The sequence below is a fragment of the Apis mellifera genome, linkage group LG7 (genome assembly GCF_003254395.2).
Source record: "Apis mellifera strain DH4 linkage group LG7, Amel_HAv3.1, whole genome shotgun sequence".
Classification (NCBI taxonomy): Eukaryota; Metazoa; Arthropoda; class Insecta; order Hymenoptera; family Apidae; genus Apis; species Apis mellifera.
The window spans coordinates 14,122,616-14,141,410 of NC_037644.1; the positions used below are offsets into that span (position 1 = coordinate 14,122,616).

General features: G+C 37.2%; 1 protein-coding gene across 3 annotated transcripts in view; it reads left to right on the forward strand.

Annotated features, from left to right (window-relative positions):
• The window catches only part of LOC408897 (nuclear receptor coactivator 6), a 168,035-nt gene that overhangs the window by 105,718 nt on the left and 43,522 nt on the right, over positions 1 to 18,795 (forward strand). For all 3 annotated transcript variants that reach the window (XM_026441639.1, XM_026441640.1, XM_026441641.1), the window contains 6 exons: positions 775 to 1,152; positions 1,876 to 2,188; positions 3,128 to 3,379; positions 3,490 to 3,644; positions 3,763 to 4,680; positions 4,794 to 6,629. In XM_026441639.1, the coding sequence (XP_026297424.1) occupies positions 775 to 1,152; positions 1,876 to 2,188; positions 3,128 to 3,379; positions 3,490 to 3,644; positions 3,763 to 4,680; positions 4,794 to 6,629 (3,852 nt within the window). The remainder of the gene's footprint in view (positions 1 to 774; positions 1,153 to 1,875; positions 2,189 to 3,127; positions 3,380 to 3,489; positions 3,645 to 3,762; positions 4,681 to 4,793; positions 6,630 to 18,795) is intronic.

Below are 18,795 nucleotides of genomic sequence, written 5' to 3' on the forward strand. Positions count from 1 at the left end.
AATTTAAATCGGTATAGATCATCGATTAGAATCGATCGATTACCGTGGTGATTAACCTTCTGACCGTTCAATTAAGAACTGTCTGTTGGTTTTATTTCCCTTTTAAACCGGTAAAAAGAAAAAAAACATCTATTGACGATAAAAGAGGCAGGAATGTACCTAATCCTTGGTTCTCGTATATCTCGATAAATTGTTCCGAAACAATTGAACATGTAATATTTATGGGAAACAAGGAAAATTAATCCATAGAACGTAATTGGTGGAATGCGAGCAATCGTTTCTATAGAAAGAAACATCTAAAGTATAGATATAGTATAGATATAGTATAGATATAGTATAACCAAAAATTGGAATTTTACTTCCGAAAAGTGAAAAATCTCGATCGAACGAAACAACACAAATTCGGATATAAATTATATATAAAAGTTTGCGCTATAAAAAATACACATTGATGAAAACGTGGGGAAGAAGATACGATTATCGATGAGAATCAATGAATCAACGGTTGTCGTATAGAGAATGGTAATTCTGGAATATTAAAGAGCATGGAAGAAAAGTTGAATGGATAAATCGTATCTTCTAAATCGTACGTAGAAAACTGAAAAAAAAAAATGGATTCTATTAAATTAGATCGGATAATTTTTTTCACTTCACATAGTAGTAGAGATTCTGTAAAATTTCATTAGAAAATCTCGTTAATCTTAAAGATTAGATCGAATCGATGTCGATACAACGATCGATACTAACGGAGATATTTTTTTCTGAATGGCGCAGGTGTATCCCGGATGGCGGGGACGTTGGTTACACGATGACGGAATTGCAGCCGTCGCCACCAGGATATCGAGTCCAGGATGAGGCCCCGGGCCCACCTTCCTGTCCTCCGGCCTCGTACAAGTACGCGAGTCACGGCCACGGTAGCGAGGCTGCCAATTTCAAAAGTACCTCGTCGTCGTATCCTCAGGAAGGGTATGGTGGCCTTAAGCAGAGCCCGTCTAGGACGGTACCTCCTAACGAGTATTATCGGCGAAGAAACGACGGGAGGAGATCCACGGAGAACGAGCACGAGGCTGGCAACGCAACCAAGAAAGCCACGATTCCCGGTTACAACGAAAGTCACAAGAAGAATACTACGAGCTACAAGAACGACAGCGGGTATCCGACTTTCCATCCACCTTTAACCAAACTATATTCGCAATCACTATCTCTTTCTTCAACCTTTCGATATCACCCATCTAATTTTATTGTTAATTTATTTTCAAACTTTTCGATCTTCGAATTTTACAATTTTAAAAATTCGTTTTCGAATTTCTCGATCCCAGCCAGTCTAGGCTGGGAGGAGAGTAAATCGTTTCAAATCTCTCTTCTGTCCTCTCGTGTGTCAAGAAACGAACGTTTCCACGGTTCGCTCGCTCATACTCTTTTATCGAGCAGCTTTTTGCGGGCGAGAGATAAGAGATACCGTTTGGCAGCCAATTAGACGTTCGCTGTATCAGTCCTCGACACACTTAGATTTCGCGATAGGTCGAACGACATAGGATCTCGTTGTCGTACCGGGACGAGGTCCTCGTACGACGTCGCAATTATAGTCCGATCATACGCGTTTCCAGTTACGTTGAACTTGTTCGCTATTCCATAAATTACGAATCGGCCACGTATATCTGGTCGATAAGTGGCGTCGAACGACATCGATACAACGGAGACTAGAAAGACTAGAAAGAGATACTGCGAGCGAGTAAGTACGTCCCGACGATTCGATCGCGCGATTCGCGTATAATTGCTTCCATACGCGCGATCGATCGCCATCTTTCAGAGATGAAACACGATCCGCGAGGCGGCCGTTAAAGGATAGATTTCCTCCATCGTTTGATCCAACAGGTACAGCGAGAGCCTTGGATTCGACAGTTACACGCTCCCTCTCAATGAAAGGGACGAGGCATCGCCACCACCAACGCCGCCGGTCCGAGACGCGTCTAGCCTCAAAGGCGTCTGCTACGGGCCCGGCCACGAGAAATACCCGTCCTGGCCGAGCGCGCCCGAGAGACATCCCGACGAGGATGTTCACGGGTCGGGGCACAGCGGATCCCATCGTTCCAAATCATGGACCGATCACACCAATTATCCCAAGGAGAAACCTGCCCAGTACACCAGACCGCATACCAAGAGGCCCAATCCCGCGTTCACGCAACAGGTACGAACCTTCTTTCTGAATCGGATGCGCGTCACAACCGTTCGCAATCCGATTCGATTCGACTCGAGCTCGCTCTCCTCTCCCGTGTACAGGCAACATTCCGTCGCGTTGCGATTCTTGCGAAATTGAAAACTACTCACTTGCAACGGAGAGGAGAAGAAAGGAAACGCTTTCGACTCGAGTTATTCGAATCTTTTCTTTTCGATTTCGAGTCCTCTTCGTAATCCGTTCCGCGAGTCCAAAGTGTTTTCAACGACGATGCGCGACGCGACCGGCCCAAGGAAGCTTAATTGGACCCGCGTCAAAGTTCCCGCGACTGTGGGAAAAATCACGACGAACGGTCGAAACGTTGGTAAATCGCGTTACGCTCGAAAACGAAACGACGTGTAATTAATGCCTCACACTCTCACACTCTCCTTTCGTTCTCGCGCGGTGACATAACCGACATAGCCGCGTGGTTGCACGTTGACTTTTGCACGAAAATTAGGCCGGCAATTTCGAGAGGAGGTCTGTTTTCTGAGGCCGAGCAGAATACCTCCCGTGTCACCTTCCTCCTCCTTTTACCAAGTCGTACGCGAATTCCAACGTTTCCAGGTTCGGGGGAACGTTAATGCCCCGTAATTCACTCCGCTTTCCTTTTGCTCGATTTAGGACTTCCTTATTAGTTGGTCTCGGTTTTTGCCGGCTTCGGTAATTAGCTCGTTGCTGCCGGTGGTTTATTTTAAAGCGAAACGCATTAATCGGACGCTCGATGGGAAGAGCGGCTGCTCGCTCGCGGGTGCAAAAAACGGAATTCGGTTTAAGTTCAATTACGCTCAGCGTGGAAGCTGATCTCGCAATCGATTACGCAGCCTCGCGTAATTACCTCAAGGTAGAGACGCGCCAAACCATTTCGAAATGCGAGTCGGAAGAAACGAGTATCGCGTCTTCCTGTTGCAGTTGAAGACGGTGATGGAACGCTGCGAGAAGATCCCGGCGGAGACTTTCGAGTCGCGTAACAGAGGCAACGTAACGGAAGAGGAACCGAGATTGTGGCCTCGCGTGGATCGCGAGGGCAAAGCTCTGGGTGACGCGGAATACGTGGTCCCCTCTCCGCCCGAACGCGAGCAACCTCAGACAGCTCAGACTCTCAGCCATGCCGATCTCGAGGCCTACGTTAGGAGTTATCAGGTGGATCCTCAGGTGTCCCAGGTAACGTTTCATTTTTCTTCCTTCGTCTTCCTCCTCCTCTTCTTCTTCTTCTTCTTCTTCTTCTTCGGATCTCGAGGATAACGATTCCGAGATTTCTCCTCTCCTCGTAGGTGGACATTTATAGAGAGTCAACTCTAACGCAAGCAGGCCTCGAGGAATACACGAGAGTGCAACATTCTCAACAAGCAAGCTACGCACAATCCGAAGGTTATCACAGTTACGTGTCCAGTGTCGATTCCACGACCAACACTCCGTTCCTCGACAGGTGCGATTAAAATCCGAAACGTTTATACCAACGATTATTTCCTTCGCTCTTTTCTTTTTCCTTTTCTTTGCTTTGACGACGTCGTATTTTCACGTTCGAATTCGAATTTGGCGTTTAGATTAAGAAGAGACAGCGAGGCAGTGGCGCAAAGGCCGACATCCACTTGGGAGGACTCGACCTCGAGAGAAGGAAGGGACAGCGTGGTGACGACGTCGAGCGGAAGCGCCTCGAGCAGCGAGACTCTGAAATGGCACGGATCGATGTCGGATGTGAGCGTGTCGAGCGGGTTGCCGGCTCGCCAGGATCGTACGTCGGATCGATGGCACCACGGATCGTTGTCGGACGTGAGCAGCGTGAACGGTGGAGTTTTATCCCAGAAGGCCGGGAGCAACGGTTGTCGCGACAAGTGGCAAGGATCTATGAGCGACGTTAGCACCAGTTGCGGATTGTCACCGACCGCAAAGGGGAGACACGGGGGTGAAAAATGGCCGGACAAGTGGCAAGTGGTTTCGATGAACGATCGTAATAAACAGAGTCAGGGTAGATCCAGTTTACCGGCTGTGATCAATCATTGCAACGCATCGAGCAACGCGGCCGACGTTTCGTCCGCTATGCGAGAGAGCAAGTGGCAAGAGTCGAGTATCGACGAAGAGTCATTGGTGGACAAGTCGCAAGTATCGTCCAGTGGGGCCACTGCGTCCATGCAGTGGGACAATTCGATGAGGATCGAGGGTGATAAGTACGGCTCGTTGGCTCAACCGATGCCTCAAAGTCCCATACGTCAGCAAATCGGTAGCACGACGCCCCAAAGCCCGGAAAATTGGAATCATCCTATACACGGGTCGATGTCGGACGTCAGTCAGGTCAATGGATTATCGTGTAGCAAACAATTGATCGCTCATAGCGCCAGAGTCCAGACTCCCCAGAGACATCACTCGGAGAGCGTCTTGTATTTGGATCGTGAACGAAATCAACGCAAACTATATCCCGTTGCAACTACTCAACCTCAACTCGACTCCGCGCAGACTTCGCAGAGGTATGTACAACTTCTTTCGCAAAGTTCACCGACGATGCGCATAATAGTCACAATCTCGCAAAATAATTCTCTGTATATATTTTCTTTTCTCTCTTTGTTTCTCCCTCTTCCAGAATGCCACCAGCATTGCCGTCTCAGCAAATTTCAGTAGCAGAGCGCATAAATGAATTAGAGAAGCAACAACAGCAGCAGCAGCAACAGCAACAGCAGCAGCAACAACAACAACAGCAACAAATGCGTTACACCTATCTGGATCCGGAGAAGCGTCACAGAGTGTCGGATCCAACGTTGAAAGCGATACAGAAAAAAGCTCTGCTCTCGTTCTACGAGAGACATCATCAGGCATCCTGGAGATCGGAACCGCAATTGGCCCAGGGAAGCCAAACGATCGCCGCGCCCCAAAGTCCTCCGCCTCAACCACCTCCGCGACCCAGGCCACCGTCCTCGAGAAGAGCCAGCTCCGCTTCGGATTACGCGAGCGGCGCTTGGCGGGAAAACGGGAATAGAAATCAGAATCAAGGGAACGTGGGGGAACTGTCGAGTCCCAAGCATCAACACAGCAACAGTTGCGGCAGCCTTTCCACGGACCTGCTGGGCCCCGTGATAGTAGGGCCTGCGATATCAATAGACGATTGGGTGCCGGAGAGACCGCCCAAGAAACCACATCTGAGAAACGTTTACAACGATCGCGTACCCAGCCCCGATTTGCCTCCACCCTCACCCCCAACGGTAACCGAAAACGAGGTTCACGATTGCGACGATCCGCTGCCACCTCCGCCACCAGAGCTGAGCGACGATTGTTTCAACGATGCAACGACCACGGCCACGACTGCGACCGCGACCGCGGCCACGACCGCTCACCACCATCACCAATCGTCCGAAGAGTCGAAAATTCGCGATAGATCTTGCGACAGACACAAGTTGGAGAGACACTCGATCAGAAGATCGAAGCACGGATCGAAACGGGATTACGAGAAACTTTCCTCCGGAAAATCTTCTCCGAATTCGGCCGCGAAAACCAGCATGTCCCACCAGCAGGCCGAGCAGGAGCAACAACATCAATTCGTCAGGGGTGGCATAGCGTTGAAACACGTGGAATCCGAGATGGTGTTGGAGAATGGGGTCTCGGCTGGATTCGCCACGCACAGAATGGTGGCCACCGGTCGTTCCAGCTTGAGATATCCGTCCGCGCAAAAGTTAATGATGAACGGTAGAGTGACGCCAGCCAGAAGAATATCGGAGGAACGAGGTTTTTCGGCCAGACCTCCGGCCCAATTGCCCGATCTTATCTCGCAACGATACACCGACTCCGGGAATCAGAGGCCAGCCCCCCAGGTACCCGTCGAGCCGAGGATCATTCGGCAAGAATCGATGCGAGTGGATGGGACGCGAATCGACGTTTCCGGGACGTTGCTCAGGAACGATTCCGCTCAGAGACTGGAATCGTCTTCCGGTCAGAGGCCTCAGCCCCAAGTGGCTAAAAACGCGGATAAAAGTGGCTCGAACAATCAAACGACCAGACCTAATTACTTGCCCGTTCCGGAAAACTCTAAGTGCGCATCCAAGTATCTGGAGACTGGGAATCACGGTTTCACGATCGGTAGCCCGGTGAAGACGGGCTACGAAGCCAATTCCAAGATGTATCCATCGGAATCGAGCCCTCAGAAGTATCACGAGCCTCCCAAATACGTAGCCAATAATCACCATCAATCACAGCGTCACAGCGGGGACGGGACACAAAGGGGGAATTATTACGCGCTCCCCCCCAAGTATATAGACGCACCGAAGCAAAAGCCTCAACCTCAATGTCCCACGGATAGATACGGCGGTTCTTCCAACGCTTCTCCGAGTTCTCCTCCTCCTCCGCCTCTAGCGCCAAGACAAAACACCGCGAGTAGAAAGTCATTGCCACCACCGCCCCGACCGGCTCCTCCGCACGCGCTGCAAGGGTAAGTTTGAAATCATCTTTTATGACCAATTTTTATTTCGTCGCGTCCAACTTCTCCTTCTACTTACCGCCGAATAGAGATGCGAGTCGCGTCGAAAATTCTGACGATTGATTTTTTCGCCAAGAATCGCCGCTTTTCGATCAACGAATCGAATCGTCGATTCTTTTTTTTCTTTTTCCATCGTGTTTCGTAAACGCGAAAATCTCCACGGGCTCTTTACCGTTTTTTCACGGACGTAGAAACTGCGTCTGTCGCGCAATAGGCGCGCGGTATGCGCGATCTTTCAACAGTTTCGGTTACAAGAAGGAACGCATACGATTCCGTAATTACGGCTTAATTGAACGATAAAATGGTTGCTGCCGCACTCACGATATCGTCGTTCATTATACGTATTGTATCGTGCAACGTGTCCCATCGTACGATTCTCTATTATCTTGCTATCGATCGGTCGAATTAGAGGTGTATATATATATATATATATATATATACCTTATCCTAAACTGTCGACGAGACAGCTTATTAACGACTTACCAACATCGATAGATCACTCTCGCGAAAACTCTCTCCTCGAGATACATCGCCTCTCTTTCGTGACGTCCTTCGAGAAACGGGTATAAACAGGTACGAGTTTGCTTTTCATTTACGATTCCAAGCGAAAAGTAATGAAAGAGAGAGAGAGAGAGATCTTTCTTAAATTCCACGAGCTATCGCGCTCCGAGTCGTTATAGTTTCGATTCCCGTGACATAAACGATATAATGGTCGCTCAACAATTTTGCAGACTTACGATATATACGTATGCAATATCCTTTGCGAAATGGACGATTTAGAGAAAACATCGTACATTTTTCTTCTTATTAATTCACCGCTTATCGCACTTTTTCACCATCCATTAATGCCAACCTATGAATTTATAGTTCGGAACTGGAGTTTCCCTTGCAAATTAACAAAGATTAAATCTGATGAGAATGAAAAAAAAAAAAATTCGCGAATCATCTTCTCTTCGAAGCGGTTTATGTATATACGTATATTCCTGGAAAGAAAATCTCGACTCCCCGTGCTAAGGAACAGCGGTAAAAGCGGAATCGTTACCAACCCGATATGAGAGCGTTGAGCAAGAATTACCGACGGATTATCGAGCAACGAAGCCAGACCAGAGATCCCTCGATGCTCGTTTTTGCGCCGCTTTAAATCCAAGAACTCGTAAATCCCAGGGGATGAACGGCAGCGATGCCGATAGTTCGGCTCGCCTCGTTAATTATTTTCTCGTTCGTTCGCTCGACCGAATCGTATGCATTACCATCGGATTATCATTGCAAATCTAACGGTGTCCCATTACCGCCTTGATTTACGAGCGTGTGACTTTCCCTGAATCGCGTCCGGCCACAATCTTCCAACGACTTCGAACGGAACTATTTACGATACCCGCTGCTTTTAATCCTCGCGTCCACGCGAATTCTCGTCCGCGTTCAAACTCCGGGAATCCGCGGAACCGTCATTTCCTACCTCTTATCCATATTTTTTATTCCGTTTATATTTTCGCCCGATAAAAATATGTATTGTATCACCGAATCGAAGAAAAAAAGATCGATCGTTCGAAAGAAAAGGATCGTTGGAAAATTTCGAATCAGCGAAAAAACTAATCGGGATAGTTGCAAAAAAAAAAAAAAAAAGAAAAAAGAAAAAAAGAACAAACGGTAATTCGAAAGCAAGGTTGATCGAACGCAAAACGCTCACCATTATCCTCTATCCGAAGGATCAAGTTTTATACGAGTTTTTCCGTGACTCGAACTTCCATCCCTTTGTCCTCTTTGTCGGTCGATAGTTTTTTTTTTTGTCACGAGATGCTCTTCGATCGATCTGTCGCGACTCTTGTTCCAAACAATTCGAATGGCTTAATCGCGATGCAGGAAATTAATAGCCGATCGATTAATAGTAATTGCACGGTCGCTTTGAATTTATCAAAGGATGAACAGATCGTTGGATGGAGAGCACAGGATGTAGTCTCGATCTCACGAGGCGATAAGTCTTTTCACCTTTCTTTTGTTTCGTTCTCGCTCTGATTGGATGACCACCAACTTGACTTCTGTAACGGTCGAGCGATCTTCCAACGGATTTCGACCTCGCGACACGGTTCGAGGATCAAACGCTCGTTATGACCTTCGTGCGAGAAAGAGATATACGTCTTGCTATTACTCCCTATTACTATTACTCCTACTACTACTACTACTACTACTACTACTACTACTACTACTATTACTATTAGTAACTGGATCATCTACTACTATTAGTAACAGGATCGAAATTATTTGAAATTATTTCGAATCTTGTATGCTCAGTATCTTCCTTCCACTATGTTTGCCAGCAATAACAATATAAAACAGATCTAATTACTCTACTAATCTCTAATTATTATTCCAAACAAAAATTTCCATGGCGTAATAACGTTATAACGTAGATGCTGTTGATCTTCCTCGTTCACCACCTCTCTCTCTTTCTTTCGCGCGCGCAAAGGTTTAACCTTTCGGCTAAACTCAGCCACGAGGTAGAAATGTCAGAAAAAAGGTTACCCGCGCGGCACCACGGGCGTGTTTGCCTGTTCTTTGGCGCTCGATTATGCTCGCTGTGCCATTGCTGTTTCAACCGCACGGATCGAGCAATTGAACGCGTGAGAATTCGTCGACTATTCGGTCTCGTTCGACACGATATATATATCCATGTCTATAGTTAGAAAACACGGTAATATAACGTTTCTACGTTTAAATCTTCGTACAAAGTTTCTACCATTTCATCGAGAAATCATCAATTTACTTTTTAGTCGATAACATTTCTGATTAATACTGGAAAAACTCGTCTTCGAGTCTCTTTGCTACGCGTATCGAATGATATCGCGCAAGAAAAAACGCTATATCTATATCGTATTATCGCGATATCATTCTTCTTATTTTATCATTAGAGTACTTAGAATCTTCGAGTATTTGTTCTTGTGCATAAAAGAAATTAGATTGAATTTAGTTATTGTATTCTTTCTTTATTGATACACAATATCGAATGTTCAATAACCCCACGAGTCAAATGTAGATTATATATATACAAATTTTATTGATATTTGAAACGATTTTGATTATGATCAAACATATATAACGTTAACAACGAACGAAAACGTATTTCGATCGCGGAAAAAATTTATCGCGTGTTTATTCCGTTCGTTTATTCTATTGAATTATTCTGTAACTGATAAGCGATTTCGAAACTGAGAGAATTTTATTTGCAAATCGAGCAACGACGTATCGTGAAATAAAAATTTCGCTTGTTTGATCAAGGAATCGATAAATTATCCACAAAACATATAGACATCAATATAAATATATATATACCGGACTTAATGATAGTTATCGATTTTCGATTAATGCAAAAATAAATTGTTTTATATATTTTTTTATATTTTTTACATTTTTTATATGAGAAAAACAAAATACCTTAATCTTACAAAAGATCACAATGTTTTTTCGTGCTGTAATATCTAATGACATAATTATAACACAATTAAATTCAAAAAGTATAAAAATGGAAATCTGTAGATTTTATATATTTTATATAATTTTAAGAATCGAAACGAGAATCCTTATCTATCATTTATAATTAAATTTTCACTTTTTAATTTAAAAAAGTATAATAAATGTCTGCAGCCAATTATTAACTCATTATTTTTTATAAAATATATAATTGTACCATTAATATTATTATATATGCGATGATATGATTATATATCGTATATCAAATAATGACGATCCTCTTCCCTTCCCTTTCGTTTGTAGCGAAAAGAAAACCTAATAATCCTCCATCGAATATTCATTTGCGCGAAAATTTATTTATTTTCAAATAAATTAATTTTTTGATATTCATTTGTAAATATATTCCAACAACTTTTGATCATTATGCAGCACAACAACGAAAAAATCTATTTTTTATTTTTTGAAATAAATTTCAATAAAAACCACAAAAATTATAAAAATTAAAATTTTCGAATAAAAATTTAAATTAAAAAAAAAAAAGATTAATTATCGCGTAATGATCACCTCATTCGATCGATTTTAATTTGTGCCGAAAACGGATATTGAAAATACAAATAAATAAAAATAAGAAAATTATTAATACGCTTTTTTCGCGTCTGTTTATATTATCCAATCGGCGAACAAGCACTGGACTCTAATTTCGCGAATAATCATTGTAATTAAATTTATCTACAGTTATTACGCTTTAAACACTATTATGGCATAAACATCTATCGATCGCTGCTTGCACACGGTCACAATTTTCTAGAAGAAAAATTGCATTAGTAACGAAGAATGTGTTTGAAATGGAAAATTCTTTCTCATATTTTTTTCTTCTATTTATTACGCAATTATTTTATTTTTCTGAAGCTGAATTGAGAGTTAAATGATGAAAGAATAAAAAATATAATCTAATATATTTTATAAAATAAAAATATAATTCGTTTAATCTTTTCTTCTATTTAGCATTCTTAATAATTTATGTAATCGATGCGTATTATAAATTAATTGATAAATCGATTATTGTAATGTAACAAAAAATATTTTTTTTTTTTTGATACAAAAATATTATTATCACTTTTATCAATTTACATAAAAAATAATCAAATCTTTAGACAAATATGTAAAATATAACATATGAAATTAGTATTGAAATTGTATTAAAACGATAAGGCGATAAACAAGTTCATTTTCAGAAAGTATTAATAATGGAATAGATTAATAGATTAAAAAAAAAATTGAATAAATTATTCATCGAAGAACTATTAATTACAATAATATTCAATAAATTATTAGATAAATATATTAATTAAATAATGATATTTGAAAAATAAAATAATTATAGAAATAATATATTACGTAATTGATATCAAAAACAAAATTTGGAACAAAAATTTTAAACGCTTTTTCGACAGTAGAATAATATTGCGATTTCATCTGGCAGTTGGTAGGTTAGGAAAAAAGAATCAAAACATGTCGAAATATGATACGAAAGTGAACTACTAATTTCCTAGAAAGACTATTGTTAGACATATTTTTCGCCTTGAACAAATATCAAAATATATACAAAAATATGAATCATAGAAAACGTTTTCAGCCTTGAGCATAAAATCAAAACATAAATACTAATATGAGTTGAACGCACGGATATAAGAAGCACGTATAGGAAAGAAATATGAGAATCGAGTGTGTATATATATATATATACATACATACATACATACATATATATATATATATATATATGAATAAAATTGAATTAAATCTAATTTGATCTAACGAAAAAAATTTTTTATTTCCATAAGAAATATTATAGTAATTATTATATATCTTCTGTTAAAATAAATCTCATCACATTTAAAGAAAAATGACTTATGCACAATTTATTGTATAACATTTTCGAAGCAATTCCAATAAGCATTCCAATAATTAGATGATAATTTGCACAAATAAAGGTTAGAATAAATGTATTAAATAAAATATTAATTTAATTCAAAAATCCAATTTCAAACACTGCTTCAAACGATAATAAAAAAAACTATCGGTAAACTGAAACTCAAACGAACAATAAAGAATCACAAAAAAAGTTCAAAACATAATTCAATTTTAATATAACACTGGATAATTAGATACACACAAATTAAACAAAAGCACCAATAATCTAGAAATTGTACCACAATATCAAATTCCATATATAATTATGATAATATATCTACATTCTTGTAACGAATGTTCTATCTACTATTTTTGACGATAGACTGACGTCACTGCACACCGATTCGTCTGGCATCCATCTTATATAACAGCTTTTTGATTGGTTGGAATTTATTATACACAATTTCTTACTTCGCAAGAAAATTAAAGTATAATATAATTATAGATTTTTGTATATTGAAATTTTACAAAGATAGAACGATTGAAAGTTGAATAAAAGGATAAAGAATGAATTATTATTAAATTAATTTAATAAAATTATCTAAATTAGAAAGATTGAAATAGAAAATACACACACACATTAAACAAAAGCACCAATAATCTAGAAATTATACCACAATATCAAATTCCACATATAAATATAATAATATATCTACATTCTTGTAACGAATGTTCTATCTACTATTTTTGACGATAGATTGACGTCACTGCACACCGATTCGTCTAGCATCCATCTTATATAGCAGCTTTTTGATTGGTTGGAATTTATTATACACAATTTCTTACTTCGCAAGAAAATTAAAGTATAATATAATTATAGATTTTTGTATATTGAAATTTTACAAAGATAGAACGATTGAAAGTTGAATAAAAGGATAAAGAATGAATTATTATTAAATTAATTTAATAAAATTATCTAAATTAGAAAGATTGAAATAGAAAACACACACACACACACACATTAAACAAAAGCACCAATAATCTAGAAATTATACCACAATATCAAATTCCACATATAATTATGATAATAATTATGATAATATATCTACATTCTTGTTCTATCTACTATTTTTGACGATAGACTGACATCACTGCACACCGATTCGTCTGGCATCCATCTTATATAACAGCTTTTTGATTGGTTGGAATTTATTATACACAATTTCTTACTTCGCAAGAAAATTAAAGTATAATATAATTATAGATTTTTGTATATTGAAATTTTACAAAGATAGAACGATTGAAAGTTGAATAAAAGGATAAAGAATGAATTATTATTAAATTAATTTAATAAAATTATCTAAATTAGAAAGATTGAAATAGAAAATACACACACACATTAAACAAAAGCACCAATAATCTAGAAATTATACCACAATATCAAATTCCACATATAATTATGATAATATATCTACATTCTTGTAACAATGTTCTATCTACTATTTTTTACGATAGACTGACATCACTGCACACCGATTCGTCTAGCATCCATCTTATGTAGCAGCTTTTTGATTGGTTAGAATTTATTATACACAATTTCTTATTTAGCAAGAAAATTGAAGTATAATATAATTATAGATTATATTGAAATTTTACAAAGATAGAAGGATTGAAAGTTGAATAAAAGGATAAAGAATGAATTATTATTAAATTAATTTAATAAAATTATATCCAAATTAGGAAGATTGAAATAGAAAAAAATTAAAATTGACATTGACAAAAATCAAATTTAAATAGAGTACAATATAAAACGGAAATCAATATGTTATACCTGAATTGAAGAATATTTAACATGTTAGAAGAATATAAATATGTTTTTTATGAATTCAAATCAATTTAAAATTAAAAACTTTTATATTGTTCTCGATTTTTATTGTTTTCATATCACACATAGATAAATTTAAAAAAATCATCCACATCATTTATGATAAAAATTTAATAAGAACCACGTTACACGTTATAACCACACTGATAAAATTGCAATCAAAATTGACCGATTAAAATATCCAAAAGGAATTTTGTAAATTTTAAATAATCGAATTAGATATTCTTTACGTTACGTAACTTTCAATTCTTAAAAAAAAATCTTTTTAATTTCTAATAAAATTTTATTATTAACCAAATATTGGAAAACAGTACCTTTCACTATTAACAAGTGACTATACACAAGACCTTTCTGAAAAGTATTTGATAAAAATAATCGAAATTAGTTTAAAAGATAGATAATGAAAAAATAGAAAAAAAATTTATTATAATTGCATTTTTATTATTCTATTCTATATTTTATTATCATATTTTTTATTCTGCATCTGTGAATAAATGTCTTTTTAGATATAAATTGTACAAATAATCTATCTGATAATATGGATAAAAAAATGAAACAAATCTTTTTCGAAAAAGATTTACTTAAAATATTTTTCACGCAAAGTAGACACAAAAAATGTTTTTAAATTCTTATGACTTCCATTCTCTTTTTATCCATCAATTATTTTTTAATCGGTGAATTGAAAATATCTTTATATATAAGTTCTCTAGTAAATATAATAAAATAATTTGTCTTTCAAATAGATCAAATAAGTATCGAAGCAAATAACAAATAAAATCTTGGCACAATTATTTAATTGTAAGTTTTCTTCGAGAATCTTTTAAATCGGATAAAAATAAAATGGAAAAAAGAAATAAAAAAAGAAATGAGAATAAGACGTATTGTAAAGAAATAATAAATTTTTTTTTATTATTAAAAAAAAAATTCTCGCACAAAGAACCACACACGCTGATCACAGTACAACTAACCGTCTTTTCCCAACATTTTCGCCTTTTATGCATTTGTTGGTGTCAAGACTGAACCAATCAGCGTAAGCCATTCGACATCTTCCATCTGATTGGTCCGTTTCAGCTACCAAAATTGCTCGATATCCGAGAAACAAGACCGCAATAAAAAAATTTGCTGACGAACCAAGCAGATGTTAAATCGCTAACCGTCACTTTTTCATTCTATCGTTTGAAAATATTATTTCCAGCTACATTCTCGTTATTCAAATTTATCATAATTTTCAGAAGATGGATTTTTCGCACAATCATCTGCAACAAAAATACGTGTAGCACAAGAATACGATATAACACTCTATTAATTATCAACAGGTAATAAAACAGAAACGATGTTTATCTTTTCATTGTGGCATAAGTAAACGAATATACTTTTGTTAGTGTCGGAAAGTTGAGTACGACGATGAGGTCCTTGGAGTGTAGCCTTCCATAGACTCGTAATTGTCCTCTCTTCGTTTGTGGCGGGACTCGTTTGACGACTTATCAAGAAACGAGGTCAATTGCATACAATCCTGACTAATAATTCTAAGCGGGTTTAGGAACGATAGTAGTAATACCAGTAGCCTATACGCCTTCATTAACCGATTAATATCCAACAAAAAGAAAGTATCGATGTGCTAATGTGGAATTTCATAATCATATTGGTTCCGAGTCAATGTAAAATTTACACATATAATTTACACGTAATAAACACGTAACTTCATTTTTAATATCGTTCATTTGCCGCAATAACAAGGAGCAAATTTAAAATTTGCAATTTTTGAATGAAAAAGTGTTGGTGAAGATAAAGTTATTTTATTAGCTTATTCATGATATATTTAGTGATGATTCCAAAATTAAAAATTTGTATTAAGATTATTGGAAGTGTTGCTGAAAAATTTGCATTAAAAATATCAAAATATCGCGTTTATCAATCGAATAGTTTTATGTTTATAATTTTCCGTTTAAAACAAAAAACGACAAAAGTAAATAAGACAAATTTTAAATTTTAAAGCGATAAATTAAAAGAATTAAACTTATAACATAAAATATAAAATATATACGATATAAAATTTTTCTTAAGATAAAAAGTATAAAAACCATACTTAAAAGGACAACTTAATGATAAAAAGAGGAAATATATCTAATGAATGAAAATGTCTATCGTCGAATCAATTTAAATATTCTCTAAATAACCCACTATTAGAATAGATATATAAATATACGTTTAACTTATAATATTCGATTAATAATATACTTTTCTTGATAAGAAAATCTGTTATTTTAAACTATTATAAAACTATTCATAAAAAAAACTAATATCAACTCTCGATTTATCTAATTAAAAGTAAATATTTTTGTCGAAAATTTCATTTAAATATGCAAACAGAATTCTAGTTTGCTGTTGTAACAAACGACCTCGACTTTGCGACTTTGACTTCGTTTTATGCGAAGCATCGTATTTCGTCGTTGACGAGGAAACAGCTGTGCCGAGAGAGCTCAAGGGAGCTATAAGAACCAAGTGACAGGGGACAGGAATGACAACGACGAGGAAGACAATAGGCATCGAGTCGAGACCGGTGGACACCGGACACGGATTCACGGGAGCGTCTCAAGAAACGGTATATCTTCATGGCGACACTTTATCTTACGAGTAAATGGTTAAATTGCTCGATGTTATTAACCGAGTAATTTACCGTTAGAACCACCGTCTGACAAAATGTTGGAACTGATCGTTTTTTTTTTTATTCGTGATCTCGATCGAGGCTAATTCCATTCACGAAGAAATATCCTCGCTCGTGTCATCCTGCACCTGAGTAAACACGTGTATCACCTACGTCCTCGTCGATGAAGCCTACCTTCCATCCAACGTGTCTCGTTCTCATCGAATAGTCCAGTTTCGTTCGTGTTCTCGTTTAATTAGCCTCCTGTTAACATCAATTCACCGTGTTGACATTCGATAAGGTTCAAAGCTATTTCGAAATGTTTTACTTTCCGTTGACTTTCATCGCGGCAATTTTACACATACTTACCTTACCTTTAGAATTTTTGAACTCTATCACTCTATATTCGCGTTTTCAATATTATCAACGATTCGCGACAAAAAAATGGCATAAAATTGCAATCTTCTTCTTTTTTTCATTTCATATTTCGATGAGGTTTCAAGATTATTTCAATTGACGAAGTTAATCAGGCGTTCAAGGCTCTAAAATCGTAAAACGTAAAAAACAGAGACGACAAATAATGGCATAGTTTCCAGATTTTTCTTTTGCGATTGTATTATCTACAGTATATTATCTTATTGTGTCTTACATGTCGTTTCATTAAAATTTCATCATGCGTAAATCTGGAAAATCAAGGAAAATCTTTATTCGATATTAAAATGATATAAAAAATGATTTTATATATGTATAAAAAATTACTCTTTTATTTATTTTATCTAAATTATTATTATTATTATTATTATTATTATTTTTTTTACTTTGATGCAACTAATGGAATATTTTACATTTTGAATAAAAGTATCGAATGTTGAAAAAATCAAAGAAATATATAACAGGAACGTACTTTAAAAAAAAAAAGAACAAAAAATGATTAAATAAGAATGGATATAAACGATATTATCAATATAATTACGCAACATAAAATTATATATATTTGTTGAAGACAAGTTTAATATCCTTGAAATTCCGTTGGAATTCGAATTCCCTCCTTTCAAATTTCAATAAACTTCAAAAACAGATTTCTCGAAAGCAAAACCTATTCCGTCAGCCACGTGTTCCTTAGAGAACGACTTTATTATCGTAGTTAGGGTGACTCCTGACTTCTCAAACGACTAAACGAAAAACACGTTAACTTCGTATGCACGCTTCCGAAGCTTCACGATGTTCGTAGCCACGTGCGGCCAAACCGTCGTGCAATAAACGACCAGGATCATAAAGTTTCCGGTCGACCGATCCAACGACGAACGAGCGCATAAATGACCGCGACGTTTCACGACCTCGCGCGACACGGCCGAGGAAATCGTTGACCGTTGCTCTCTGGAAAATTGCCGTGGGTCAGTGACACCAGTGGCCAGGGATAACCGCGCGTGTTGCACCTGCGAGAAGACCATTGCCATTAAATCACACAGAAATTATTGGCGAATCTTCTTCTAATATGGAATGCGATCTCGAGTTGTTGAGATATATAAATAGGATAACAGACGCTCGAATTATTAAGATTAATAACAATAAAGTAATAATAAAGAGAATAAAGAGAATCGGAAATTCGAAAATTCGAAGATCCAATATTTCTCGTGATTTTTTTTTTGAATTTTTCAAGAAATTCCAAAGAGATGTAAATCTTAATATATACGAACCATCGATTTGAATTGTATTTCGAATAGTTTCGCGATCTACTTGGAATTTCATCGTGATATTTTTTATAAAATTAACATTTTCCGGTGTGAATAAGAAGAGAAAATAAATATCAAATACAATACGGTTCAATTCAAATAAATTCACAATGAGACCAATCGCAATTGATATTAGAAGATAAAGTAAACGCAAATATAATAAATTCTTTTTATTAGAATTCGATGATGGCATATTCCCTGTGATTCGTATTCCATAATCCGAATATGATACTTCTAAATTATATATTCATTTATATATGCTCAAAGCGGAGTATTATATTAATAGATTATATGGTAATAATTATGAGAATCGAACATGGCGAAAGCTGTATTTCATTCGTTCCGCTATTTGTGATATACAATGTTGTCAAACACATTCATCAAACACATGTTATTTACACATATTATAATTATGCTATTACGCTCGTTGTCAATTTTTCAGAATTTCAGGAAATAATAATGAATTTCGACGCATTT